At 34.1% G+C, this 14,508-nt stretch overlaps 1 protein-coding gene across 1 annotated transcript; it reads left to right on the top strand.

Annotated features, from left to right (window-relative positions):
* The first annotated feature begins 3,725 nt into the window (after positions 1 to 3,725).
* Oatp58dc (Organic anion transporting polypeptide 58Dc) lies at positions 3,726 to 14,355 on the top strand. The gene is made up of 8 exons (XM_072001722.1): positions 3,726 to 4,061; positions 4,769 to 5,384; positions 5,903 to 6,012; positions 8,323 to 8,762; positions 9,699 to 10,374; positions 11,421 to 11,802; positions 12,753 to 12,854; positions 13,204 to 14,355. Exons 2-8 carry the CDS (start codon positions 5,054 to 5,056, stop codon positions 13,323 to 13,325), a joined length of 2,163 nt encoding a protein of 720 aa, XP_071857823.1. The 5' UTR covers positions 3,726 to 4,061; positions 4,769 to 5,053; the 3' UTR covers positions 13,326 to 14,355.
* The last annotated feature ends 153 nt before the right edge of the window (positions 14,356 to 14,508 follow it).

Raw genomic sequence — 14,508 nt, 5'->3', positions numbered from 1 at the left:
TCGAGCAAGGGAACAATTTTGCAAGAGCTATCAATATATTTGTTCGCATTTATGTCGGCAAAAGAATGCAAGGAATAGAAGGCCATTCGCCCTCGAGAAAAACGACGATTAGCATTAACTGTGGGTAATAATAATGATTCTAATGCAGCTCGTCCGGCCTTGATTCTTCTATTCTACGAATGCTGCGTAATTTAGCGACGCAAGTGGGTTGTAGCGTTCAGCGCGTCTAACAAAATTTGTCAATCTATTAGACCGATTCTCCAGGCTCTTGCTTTTTAATTTACCAGATCACCCGCACAATACGAACATTCTTATTGTGACGCGACCGCAACGTGATTAATATGTTTTCCTTACAATCGTCTTCGTCATTTATTAGAAAACTTTCGATTTCACGCGTATTCCAAAGAGAGGAAAAAAGTATTAGACATCGATGCTTCTTCGTTTAACGGACAAAACTGGTATTTTAAGATCGTATCTACGTTTGAGACAAGAAATAAAAGTATCAACTGTATTTTGCAATTTCAAGGGAACGATGTCAAGGGATTAGAATTCTGTTGAAATAGGTTATATATAATACTGATTTACAAGTTCTGCTCTTAATTTGTCTCGTTTGTTATATGTTTGAAGGGAAACAGATCTTGTATTCGAAAGGTTATCTTAAATTACGTCAATTACTTTATTTTGAATAATCTCATAAGATTTGTCAATGTGTTAAATTTACCGAAAGAATGAATTGTGCCTTTACGACCGTTTACTTTTCCTATATATGGTGCCAGAAAGATAGTCGTAATTAAAAGTTCTACACGTGTATCAGACAATTATCTTATTTGTTGTTCCCATGAAATAGCTGGTAGTCGTCATTTTGCAAGAAGCATCAACATCTGTTTTATAAATTGTGTAAGATTCGATGCGAGGTAAGTAAACAGTACCATGCACAGTGCTTCGTCGCTATGAATTTTCAATCGTTTTGTTCGCTAAATGAAGAGAACGTTCAACGAATTTCATAAGTGGTCAGCGTGTTCGTCTACATAATCGTCGTAAATTTACAATTATTCGACACCCTTTCTTAATCAAATCTAATTGACAAAGATCACCTATGATCCACCTATGACTCGAAGTAAAAACAATTTAATCACATTTCGATACTTTCTAGGAGTAATTTGCAAACTTAAGAAACATTAGAAAAATATAATTACCCTTATTCGTTAGATTGGAATTTTTCATTTTATTACGAATTTCGGTGTACCATTACATTGTTGGCTACAAGACTCAATTAGCGGAATAGAAGGAAAAGACGAGATCTGAACGTTTTGCTCGTTTAGTGACAAGATGATACTGTGTATTAATTTATTGCCGCCTTATCGTAGATGTAAATTTTTGCCAAGAAACGAAATGTCTGACATATGTTTGCAAACAAGAATACGAACGTCAGAAGAGGGATATTTCCCACAAGTCATTTCAAAATTGGTTAATAACTCTTTCGTGACTTGTACGTTTCTATGTGTCCGAATGACATTGGCGTGATACCGTTATTTCTAACATTAGCAAGTAGGTAAGTAAAAGTGGTCGAAATATTAAACGAACCGGCTAGATATGATAAATAGTATCTGTTCGCTATGTTTTACGTATTTCCTTATTTGTCAGTTAAATTTTCTCGTTTCTGTTAGTGCGCAAAGGTAACCACAAATTAGGAATATACGCTACATACATACGTTACTCGGTTACCGCAAGCAGAGACACGTGCATTCAGAATTCATACCCGGTTGGTAATATCGTTTAATTATCTTAGTAGCCGTGATAAGAAGATTTCAATCGGTTTCGCAATGTCTTTTATTTTTCTTACTCCAAGGTTACCGCAACTGTTTGAGTTAAACATTGTTGATTACTTGTTAAACAGAAAAAGAAGATCGTCAACGAATAAAGCTTCCTACTTGTATTTTACGTGCTTCATTTTTCGATAGCCGAATTTTGTATAAATCATACGGTTAAGAAATTGAGTAGTAAAATCAGTTGAAATAAACCAAGTTAAGATTTTATATATTTCAAAGGATATTAAAATAGCGAAAGATGAGCGTCGTTTTTAAATACAAAGAAAACATTCTCATAAGAGACACAGTAACGCTTTATCGATGAAAACAATTACTGGGAACGTTAAGAACTGATCCTGATATCGCCTCTATCGAATAATTGTTTCTATATTTAATGAAACAATGATAAATATAAAATAAGCATAGTCGAATTATGAGTAACAGAGAAAAAGACTTTCAAACTAACATCGTGAAATTTCACCGTTACCTAATACTTTAAAGAGAGATCTTTCTTTGTAGAAATGTATTCTCCATTGCGATGTAATTGTATTTTTTCGCTTTCTTTTTTGAGTGGTATACGGCCACTAATTAACGTGAATCGTACAGGTTAACGTGGAAAATCTCAAAGTATCTCGAGGTCGAAACAACTACGACAACACGGCCGCAGGCCGATCCATTCTTCGATGGAAAATTAAATTTCAGCAATTAACCGCCAGCTATTAGCGGTATAGCTGTTTGGTGTGTGCCATTAGCAATGCGCGGGAATAGACGGAAGAGTTTACCAGGCGCGTAGTGTGTGCGTGTGTGTACATCACGTCGGCTCTATTAAATCATAATGGGTTCACAATGTGAGACTCTGCTCCCGGAGGTTGACTAGAAACGAGCATAGACACCATACCCAAAGCCGAGGCTTCGTCTATCTTGCTGAGATCTGCATCTTTCGACCAAGTCCTAGTTGGGAATAGTCCTTTTTAAGAATGAGACATTGGAGGCAGCAGACGATGAGATAATTGGAGCGAATTTCGCTTAATGTACCTTTATATTATCGTAATTGTCAATAGACATACAAGAACCGACGTTGGTACTTTTCTTTACCGGTCTATCTGTTTGCCATAAATTTTTTATAATTTCTATGAATTAAGCTCGAAGATTTTTTTCTTATCGGTGTTCTCTAGCACATTATAGTACGTATTACATTTCGTATTATCAAATATTGTCCTCTTGTTACTTATTATCTTATTATTATCACGAATCGTATTATCAGCTCTTTAGTGGGTTACATCCGAAGTATTCAAGTGATTTTTATTAAAAATGGGTTTGTAGTTTTCTTTAATACTTGTGGAGACATAAATGCTGGAGACAGCGGAATAAATTAACACTACGTTTCGCCGTTGTTTAGCGAAATATCTTTTTTATATCTAATCGCTTAACTTTCCATTTACTACAGAGAAATTGTAACTTTAGCAGTAGCGGTAAAACATCGTATCGAAGAAACGTCATCGATCTTTTGCTCGTCAATGTAGTGCTCTGTTAGTCCACAATTATAAACTTTTCTTCTAGCTATTCTTTGTTCCCCATATAGCTATTCTATATAGAAAGTAATTTTCTAGTCTACATTGAATTAGCTCCGAAGTAACTTTCATTCTTATAAGGTCGCATTATCGATATGTCTCCGCAAATATAGATTATCAAAAGTAGACTTTTCAGGATGGAGTCAAATACAAATAAATTCTTCTGGTGTTTGTAGAACGGAGAAGAATACAAATAATGGAGGAAGAAAGAAGGCGTGCGCGCAAGAGAAAGGGAGTAGGCAATAGATCAGACAGTGAGCGAGGAAATAGAGGGGAAGGAGACACGAAGTGATCGCAAGAGAGGTAGAAAATGTGCCCGCTTGATAACAGCAACGCGAACCGAAGTACCATAGATGCATCACAGTTCTCCGCGTCGTGATCCTCTGTCGTCCGATCGGTTCTTCGGGGTCGAAAGTGGGGGTCCGCAGGAGATTTCGAACACGGTTTCATCTGTGTCGCTCTCAGAAGACAATTTCAGTCGGGAAGGAATATCGTTCGTTTTCGGACACAACATTTACACATTTTGCAAGAACCGTGTCGTAATTACTTCGCGAGACGAACCTGCCACTCCGTAGGATTCTTATAAATATTTTACTTACCCTTTCGGTGGCGTTCCGGGTATTGGTACAGCCATCATCCTCAATCGCTTTCGTTTCGACATAAAAATCTTTTTTATCTTACGGTAGGTGTGAGTGAATTTTGTAAGAGTTTTCATACTTTTAAATTGCCTCGTTTCGAAATTTACATCGATTGGTAATTATCGAGTTCGACGAGTAGTTTTCATGGCACATTTTTAAATTGTTCCATTCGTTTATTCCATTGAAATTTATCTCATGTATTTATTTCTAGTATTACGTATTTTTATTGCCTTTTAAATATTCGAATTAGTTTAGCCAGATTTAACAATTTCTCCGGTGACTACCATTAACGCTACTGAATGTTAGAAATAATTGTAAAAAGATAATATATTAACGATATCGGTTAAAAGAAGGCAAAAATCTGCTGTAAATAAATAGATAAAGCCAAATAATTATTTTGATATAAAGATAAGAAAATATTTGAAGAGTTATTTTTATCATTGAATGAACTTTGTTTTTATTGATTATATCTAAATTAAAACGAATATCCCCCGATGTAAAGCATGTACAATGGTACAGAAAATTTGCAATTACATACGTGCTTTCACATTTCCAAACGTCTGCTTTCATTAGTCATCTGTTCTTGTTATGTATCATGAAACTTCAAGACATTTCGTGTAACGTCAATATAAGATGTAACGTACATATGAAATGTCATTTTTAAGGTTTTCGTGAGTGATTAATGAAAGTGTACTCATAATCCTGTCCAAACAAACCATTAGATTTCTAATCTGATCGCGTATATCTTCAGGTTAAAGGTCATCGACATATCTTGATCGAGTGTCAGAAACAGATCGACGCACGATCAGCTTTAACCGCGCGATTCCGAAACATGGAGAACACGTGACCGTGGAAAAGTAAAACAGAAGCAGAGTGAGCAGAACGAGAAGCGCCGAGGAGCGTGTCGAAGGAAAAAAAGCGATGCCAAGGGCCGCGAGAACAGCGGACGTCGATCGAAAACGTGCGATCAGCGATTGAGGTCAGAGCGATCTCGAAGCTGCAGAGTGGCTAAGTAGTCAACGCGTCGTCGACCAACATGAAAAATAATACGAGCAACCACGAGAAGAACGGGCCGGAGAGCCTGAAGTTGTTGAGGGTACCGTCCACGCCGCCGACTACCCCAACGACGCCTACCACGCCGAGTTCGAGAGGTCTCGAAGACATCTTCAGAGATTTACCCATCACCGACGAAACCTCCTGCGGGATCTGGTGTATACGGAGCCCGACCCTGCAGAGATTCGCTAATAAAAAGGCTTATGTGTTTCTGTACGGTGTGCTTGGATGTATATTCTCGGCGAGTTACGCGTATTTCAACGGTACCATTACTACCATCGAGAAAAGATTCAAGATACCTTCGAAAACGACAGGTGAGAATCGACAAACTTTGACGAAGACGAAGCAACATGGTGTACTTCCTAATATTGCACGACTTTCAGTCATCAGCTGAACGACTATTGTACGTAGAATACATGCAACCGTGTAAATGTTCTGATCGAGTTTAGGTGCGAAGCTTTTTACAGTTAGTAGAATGAGAATAGTTCAGATCTTAGATAGGTACGTTGAAAGAGTTTTTTCTTTTCATTTTAATTTAAAAGCACACCTTTATATGGTAAGTTTTATGTTAAATAATCAGGTTCATATAAAGGGTAGTTATATATTTTCAAGTATCGCAATATGATATGGATCAAAACGATTTCTCTGCGATAATGCATATGATAGCGAATGATCCATTAGCTTTGAGAGGTTTGCTAAACGGACAAGAAGTATGCGATGTCCTTTTTAACGTGTATCGAGTGTTTGTACTTTATATCATGAATCAATAGCAGCAAGGCAATTTAATTATTTCCACTGATCCAGAACATTAAACATGTATTTTTTTTTCTAGGTCTTATCTCTGTGGGTAACGATATCTCGCAACTGTTTGTATCGGTGGTCCTGTCTTATTACGCAGGAAGGGGTCACAGGCCTCGATGGATCGCATTCGGGATTTATACTGTGAGTTTTAACGAAACAACTTGCTCGTTCACAGTCACTTAAAAACATCCTGAGTTATTTATATACATATGTACTTGATTTCTTTCTGTCTGTCTGTCTCTCTCTCTCTTCTCTCTCTTTCTTTCTCCCTCTCTCTCTTTCGCGAAGACCAAGGAACGCAGAGAAAACTATCAACTATCGGCACACGCCCCGAAGAATGAACTAGGAGACGTCATAAACCAGCGGTTGGTCAGTTCTTAATTAAATTAGGAAGCGTTGAAATCGTAGCTCTACGCTCATTCACGCCTCTTTCCATCGTACTCTCGCCACAGTATGCTTAGCTAAGCACTCCATTCATTGGGCAGTGAAAAGGCGCTGCTGGTATGCGTGAACCAGCTCGCGTCACGTATTTTCAATAATTATGTTGAAATAATTCGCGTTTAATTAGAAGTCAGTTTGTACCACGTCTGTTTGAAGCATTCAGAATTCTGCTTGGTTGTATTACGCGTAATTAATATTTTTGGAAGTATGAAAATATGACGTTGCTATGCTAAATAACGTGAAATAACAACGTGTTTGTATCAGTGACATTTCGCTTGATGTTTAGGTAACTGAAAGAACTTCGTAGTTGCTTCGTTTAAAAAAATTATTTTTCTTTTCTTCCTTTTTTTATTTTAGTTTATTTTTTTTCATATTGATTTGTAAACTATTATCAGTAGAAACATTTTTAAACGCAAGATAAATTTATATATCGGCATATTACGTGAAAAAAGGTATATAATAAAGTGACATATAAAAATCTAGAGATCAGTTTCTATCGACATAGTTTTAGTCAAGAATTGCTTGCGTATGGTAAAAAGGTATCTTTACACTCTGCTTACTCTGCACTAATCGTATTCCACGAAACATCGATTTTTTAAGAACCAATGACCCTTAAGAAATTAATAAATCATTGTCAAATATTTGATTTTCTAATGTAACAATATAAAATACATACAAAATTAAATTTAACAAAAGTTATGTTTCTTTTTTTATGTATATGTAAAGCTGAATAACGTTAATAGGGTAAAAATTCATAGACCTTATAACATTTGTAGGTTTTTCATAAATTAATTATTAAATGACGATTAATTCATATTCTAATTGTTTGAGATTGTTTTTAAGTCCTTCAGCATCTTTCGTTACGTCTTTTCGACGAATTAATTACTCAACGTTTATCTCGCATAAGACAGTCGAATACGCGATGAATTATTGTCAGAGCAATCGTTAGATAACGTCACGGTAACAGTAACGGTAAACATGACTTGTAGACAATCGTATCTAACGATCGTGGATATAACAATTTCATAAAGTGCATGGCATTTTCCAGGCTGATTTTATTTAAGGTATTCACTCAAACTACCAAAGCAATACGTTTCATGATAACCAGCAATCACAAAAAATATGCAATATAAATCTTCAGAATCTTCATTTTATTTGATCTTCATATTGCACTGAATCATTGTAAACCAAAGATATCGTGTCTAGATACCTTTATCACGTTTACAATTTTTAATAAATTGTCAATATACTCTTGCCAATATACTATCCACCCACACGATTTACAGGGTTTCAGTATGGTGGAATATAATTAAAATTATGCCATTTCTGTTTGCAAATTCTAATTATACCTATTTTTCGAATACAAAGACAGAATTAGCTTTATCATTCAGAATTAGCTTAAAAGATTTGAGTGTTAACAGTAGCGTACTTTGGCTCATTGTCGATCGAATCGTATCTACTATTCTGTCATTAGACAATTTCTTAAATTTGAGGAAAATATGAAAGTATCGTTATTGATATGCATGACCTCTCTTTTCAATCGTATTCAAGTATTGAAAATCTTCTTTTTTCGATTGAAACTAAAGCGGGACCGAAACTTGAAAAATGCGCACACTACAGTAGGCTCAAATAACGGTTGAAACGTCGAATAATTTAGTCTTGTTTCTTGACTAGATAGTATTTAATCGCTTTAATTAGGAATGTTTGGAAATGAACGTTTTTCAAGATTTTTTAAAACTACTATCTCTGTACTTACGACTATCAGCAGCACAAAGTGAAAAAAATCAAAATTTCACTTATTACCAAGAATGGTAGTTATAACACTTAAAAATGTAACTTTGTTACGAAAGACGTAATAACACGTCAGCAGTTATTAGTGTGTCAAACATTGGTCATCGATAATATTCATATTTTAATATCGTAATTAAACTAATGCGAACAACTTATGAAACAAACGAATTATTCCTGTTGTAGGAAGCAATAAAAAAATTTACTTGCTTTGTTCTTTAGGTAGTTCTCTTTTGCTGTTTAACGATGCTGCCGCATTTTTTATATGGTCCCGGAGAAGACGCTCTTCTGCTCACGAAAGAATACGGAGCGAAACCGCAAGCTGAAAACTCGAGTCATATACCTGATAAATACCGGAAGTTTTTATGTTTCGGGAAGGAGAGTCGAGAGAATGAATGCGACGATGACGATGGAAATTTCGCGCCTCAAGTGTTGCTGTTTATAGCACAGCTAGTATCAGGAGTTGGTGGTTCACTTTATTATACTTTAGGAGTATCCTACATGGACGATAATATACAGAAGTCAAAGACGCCAGCTCTAATCAGCTTTTCGTACTTCTTGAGAATGTTGGGGCCGGCCATTGGTTATGGCCTAGCTTCGTTTGCCCTCAAATTCTACATCAGCCCTACATTGACGCCTACGATTACAACACAGGATCCAAGGTACGCTAAATAATTCATAAAATAGATGGATAGTTCAATTTTTTTGCAGTGAAATATAACATCGTTAGAAAATCGGGTGACAGAGTAATAAAATCACTTAAAGTCAAATTTCAGAATATCAAATTGAAATATATATGACACTATTAGCACAATGATTCGCAAAAGTATTTAAACACTGAGCTTTCCTTTTTAACATTTATATTATATTTACAACTGGCTTACGTTTACAATTGAAATCACAATTCTCTGCTATTTTTGATAGAACGATATTGTACGTTTGTTATTTTAAATTATATCATTATTATAAAAAAGTCAATATATCAGTGAAACGAAAGAGAAACGGAATATTAATTGACCGTAAAGCTATATAAACGGATGATACTTCTAAGAATTGGAAATTATTATTAAGCGTATTCTCAAAATTTTGACTTACACCATTAGAATACTCAGTCTGTTATATTATTATGAATTAAAACTTTCCTTTATATGTCTTTAAAGATACATATGAATCTCTTTCATTTATTACAACAAAATATCAATAAGGAATTCGATCATACTTAACGCGTTAACTGTCATGGAAGTCATTCATCAGTCAGATCAGGAGTGATCGGCGAGATCAAGAAATCAAATTTAGTTATCTAAATCAAATACCTATAAAATTTTGAATACTTTTGATGTAACGATAACAGTATAAAGTGATAGATGCATCATGAAGTGCTTAAATAATTTGATTGTTTATAATAAAATATGTTAACGCCGGATCATATAAAAAACATATATAATTCGTTTTGTAGTTAACGTGTAAATATTGCGCAAAATAAGTTTGATAGCAGTGTTACTTTCTTTTCCTATATCATGTACGTAGTTAAATTTTCTATTAGTATATCTATATTTTCTATTAATAAGATGAACTTATCGATGCTTGAACGTTACTAGGTGGCTAGGTGCCTGGTGGCTGGGTTGGATTATCCTAGCTTTCCTTCTTTTCGTCTTCGCAAGTATCATCGCACTTTTCCCCAAAACGTTGCCCAGAGCTGCAGCCCGTAAAGCATTAGCGTTGGAACGAAACAAATCGGGAAGCAATATAAAAGAAGACGAGGAACCAGAGTTACCCGCCTCTATCTCGGACATGTTGAGGACGTTCAAGCGGCTGCTAACGAACACTACCTTAATGTGTAACAACCTAGCAACTGTCTTCTACTTTATGGGATACATGCCTTACTGGATTTTTATGCCGAAATATATTGAAACACAGTACAAACAATCCGCTTCCGTTTCCTCGTTAATTACTGGAACAGTCGGTTTGGTCTTCAGTGCTTTTGGAATTCTTTTGTCCGGTTTAATCATCTCCAAGTATAAACCCAAGGCCAGATATTTGGCCGCGTGGAACGTGATGGTTGGCGCTATATCGGTCGTGGGGATGATCTCTTACGCATTCCTTGGCTGTTCCGCCAACGACAATCAAATTACAGTTCAACCGGATGGCGCCCTGAAGACTCTACTACCGTGTAACGAACAATGTCATTGCGATTACGTTACTTACAATCCTGTTTGCTCGGAACATGGAAAAACCTTTATTTCAGCTTGTCACGCTGGATGTCGCAATATGAAGGTTCGATATCGCATTTTTTATACATTTAAATTAATACCTTTTTTATCGAAGTATTGAAACTACTTCTAAACTAACGCTTTTACTGCATCATCTATTTTATGTTTTACAATTTTCTTTAAAATTCCAAGTCGCGGATATTATTTAAGGACAAAAGGGAAAAACGAGGAACGTGATAAAATAGTTTTGCTTCGCAAGTTCATCCGTAAAGGAACAAGATTTAATGAATTTACCTATATCCTTTATAGGATGAGGTTTATGCTTCTATTAAGTATCAGAAAAATTATGGACAAAAAAATAATTGTTATATATTACATTAATTTGTCTATCAGTCGAACATTACAAGTTTCTATTATTATAAAAACAAGGTCAGTTATTTCGATAACGAGATACAATAGGACCTCGATTTTCGATTTGAATCGTACGTTCGATTATCCAAACCACATTGGTCAGTAAAGAAAATCGAATATACGTATATTTTAAATATACTTGTTTAATATCGAGAATAGAATGTAGTGTACACGATGACAATGCAAATAGAATACATGAAATTACAGCAGGTAGTATGAAATCTTAATATATTTGAATGATACACTGGACAGATTATAACGAAAATCATGCCAGAGAATGATATAAAAATGGTAAAATGAAAAATATAAGTAACGAAGAAATCATTGAAAGAGTTAAAGGAGGATTTAACAATAACGAAATAGCAATGAAACAGATGAAGTTTTTGTAAACGATATTCAACATATTCACACATTCAAAAATATTTATAGCAACATAGACAAGTATTACATGATACTAAATCCTGCGGAATTACTTATTTAAAAGAAAAAAGAAAAATTAAAAAATATTCCCCGTTTTCCCCTAATCTTTTAATTCGAATAACGTTTAAATACTCTGTTCGTAATAAACGTTCGTATAAGAATAAGACGATTAAAAGAAAAAAAAACTTATAATTTAGACGCGTATTTTAATTTTAAATTTTAATAATTTATTAATTTTGTAAATGCATAATCGTTACATTTCTATCCAATTATTTCTAGATGCAGGCTAATGGTAGTAAGATGTACACGGAGTGTAGCTGTATCAAACCAAAATTCGCACGTTTGCCATTTTTGTTTGCAAACAATAATTTTACATATACAACAGAGGATCCGCTTGAGACTCCAGAACCTGACGGGTCAGCTCCTTTAGGCACCGCGGTACCGGGAGCCTGTCCCGTGGATTGTATGCATAAATTTTACGTCTTTCTGGCTGTGGTTTGTCTGCTCAAGTTCAGTGGCGCGACTGGAAGGGCGTCGAACTTCTTAGTTTCCGTTAGGTGCGTCGATGAGAAGGATAAAACAGTGGCTATGGGCTTTGGATTAATGATTATGAGCTTATTTGCGTTCATACCTTCTCCCATCTTGTTTGGATTTATTTTAGGTAAGACACGTTATTTAAAGAAAATAGAAGATTTTTCGTTATACCATATGGTGTTTCGATTGGTTTCGACTGAACATTGTCAGTACGTTCTATAAATATAAATAGATGTTATCGAATTTTACTAAATTTACTGTAGCTAACAAAATTTTAGAACGTAATATCTAATTTATCGAATATTATTTTTATGGTAGATTAAAAGTGTATGATATAAATTGCATTAGAACTTATATTTAATGTGACAGAGTTTGATATAAATATGTCTACTGTATATGATAAAGTTTTACGGTATGATATGGATATTAAATTTTTACATAAACATAGACCATATGGTGTCTGATTTTGGTGCCTTAAAAAAATTATATATTTAAATATAATATAATTAAATTATATATTTAAATATAATATAATTAAAAGAGAGGGAACGACATTTTGGTTTCCACTTAATTTTACAATGTTAGATTTTTAAAAATACTAACTTTCATACGAAGATTTTGTATTGATCCACTGTGACGATAATGTGATGTGAAGGTTTTTACTGTTATAATTTTTTAATGAGGCTTCAGAAAAGAAAAATGTTTCTAGAATAATTTCTTATTATTTAGCCTCACAGAACATATTGGCAAAGTTAGTCGAAAAAGAACTAGGATAGCCGACATACAGAAAATACAATAGTAAAATATACAAAACAGGTTGTGACAAACAAAATGACATAAATTCAAATTGTCATGTAAGAAATGGAAAATTTATTTTAACGAATGAAAAATTTAGACTATATTATTCAAAGTGATGTTCATTTTGAAACATTAGGAAATAATCTGTATTTAATCACAAGAAATCAAATATTTATTTATATATATATATTGAATATTTCCGTTTTCTGTTTAACGTGCGTCTGTCATTTATTCGACTAAAGATTGGCTAAATATTTCTCCTTACATATTTGCCCACAGATAAAACATGTCTTGTTTGGGGAAAAACATGTTCGGGTACAGGAAATTGTTGGCTCTATAACGGGGAAACGTTGAGATATCTATTGAACTTTACAGCAGCCAGTAAGTTTGTTGTTCAATTCATTTTAGAAATGTTAACTCAGAATAAGCAAATATTTCACTTCCAAAGTAATAAAATCATATATCAAAATATTTTCGTGCGATCTTTTTGCATTTATTTCTACGCTCGTTATCGAAACGTCTTTAATTCTTTTATTGCACTTACGAATAAATCGAAAAGTAAATGGAAAATATGCTATTATTGTGAAAATGCCAAAAACCGCACGAATTGTATTTTGTACCAAATATCGCTTGAAATTTCGATTCATGCTACATAATATTCTACCTTTAGAATAATAATAATCCATCTCGCAAAATAAGTTCGCTAGCATTATGATATTTTTCTTCTTAGCGTTCGTAACGATTGGTACGTTATTTGACGTGGGTGTCTGGTATTTCGTGAAAGACGTAAAAATCTTCGACGAGGAGATCGAGCTGAAAGACATAGCCGAAGAATCGGGAGAGACACTTTGAAACTGAGCCACCAACGATCAAGCTAGATCGCTTCGTTTCAAGGAAAGGTGGAGTTAAGGTTGAGGGGCGAAGTCATTGGTAAAGAGAGAAAAAAAAGACGGGAGCGTTGGAAAAAAGGAGAGCCGACGAATAAAGACTTTACAAGTACCTTAAGCAACTTTTTGGATATTTAAACGCTCGTAGTACCTCAGGTAGAACTTACTGTTGACTAGTTCAGTTCACTCGTGAGGCATAGTATTTGAAGAAGAAAATGAATTCATTTTTTACTGTCCCCGTTTTATTACCATAATTAATAATAGTGTTCATCGCTTATGAGAAGCCTGAAACCATCCTATCAGATATAAACAGCGTAAGAGGATACGAATGTAAAGAGGCTCACCAATAACAGTACGAGACTTTCGAATTAGTCATAAATCTGCGTTTCGTGTACAAAATATAGTCTAAAGATGAAACTTTCAATCCATTGGTAAAAGGAGGGTTTTTTTTTTTAATTTTTAATCGAATAGCGTAGCGTAATGTATCGTGTTTCTTCAAATCAACGAAGCGTTGCCATATTTTAGAATAATATTAAGATGAAAATATGTTCAAATACGATCATTATATATATACATATATTTTTTACTCGAAGAAAACTAATTTACGTAACATAAACTCGAACGCAAAAGCTGAGGCATTATTGAAATTATATCGTATTAATATCGAGGTTCGGTTGGTTGCAAATAATCTGTCAATTGACTTTTTTAAATCGTTAAAGGAGAAGGAAATTAATAAAAGTGAATAGTATGAAAACATTCGGGTATATTTAATTTTTATTTGCAGCATAACTCGGAAGAATGTCACTTAATAAAGATACAGTGTTATGTGGAATTCTGTTGTCGTATACAATCCCTGTTAAAAATGAAATTGATATCGTTAACAATAGAAACAAGCAATAAATTAGGGGATTTCAATTTGAAATAGAAACTTATTATTTTGAAATTTTTATTTTAATAGTATATACACATGTTTCAATAAAACAATTTTATCTACACCAATCTGTATTTAAAACAACCCGACTTACTATTTGGATGATTCTTTATTTTTGAAATTCGAAAGAGATAATATATACCTATATATACCTACTTTTTAATTAACGAATTAAAATGGTACATTGATTTGCACAATTACAGTTTAAAATTTGGTA

Source organism: Bombus fervidus, chromosome 4 (assembly GCF_041682495.2).
Source record: "Bombus fervidus isolate BK054 chromosome 4, iyBomFerv1, whole genome shotgun sequence".
Taxonomy (NCBI): Eukaryota; Metazoa; Arthropoda; class Insecta; order Hymenoptera; family Apidae; genus Bombus; species Bombus fervidus.
Note: the sequence above shows the minus strand (reverse complement) of the source record. Positions and strands in the feature narration are given on the sequence as shown.

Bases quoted from the DNA above. Each gene is read 5' to 3' on its own strand.
- Oatp58dc (XM_072001722.1), top strand. From the start codon at position 5,054: ATGAAAAATAATACGAGCAACCACGAGAAGAACGGGCCGGAGAGCCTG. The intron at 6,013-8,322 runs GTGAGTTTTAAC...TTTGTTCTTTAG, and splicing joins TCGCATTCGGGATTTATACT to GTAGTTCTCTTTTGCTGTTT. The intron at 10,375-11,420 runs GTTCGATATCGC...AATTATTTCTAG, and splicing joins CTGGATGTCGCAATATGAAG to ATGCAGGCTAATGGTAGTAA.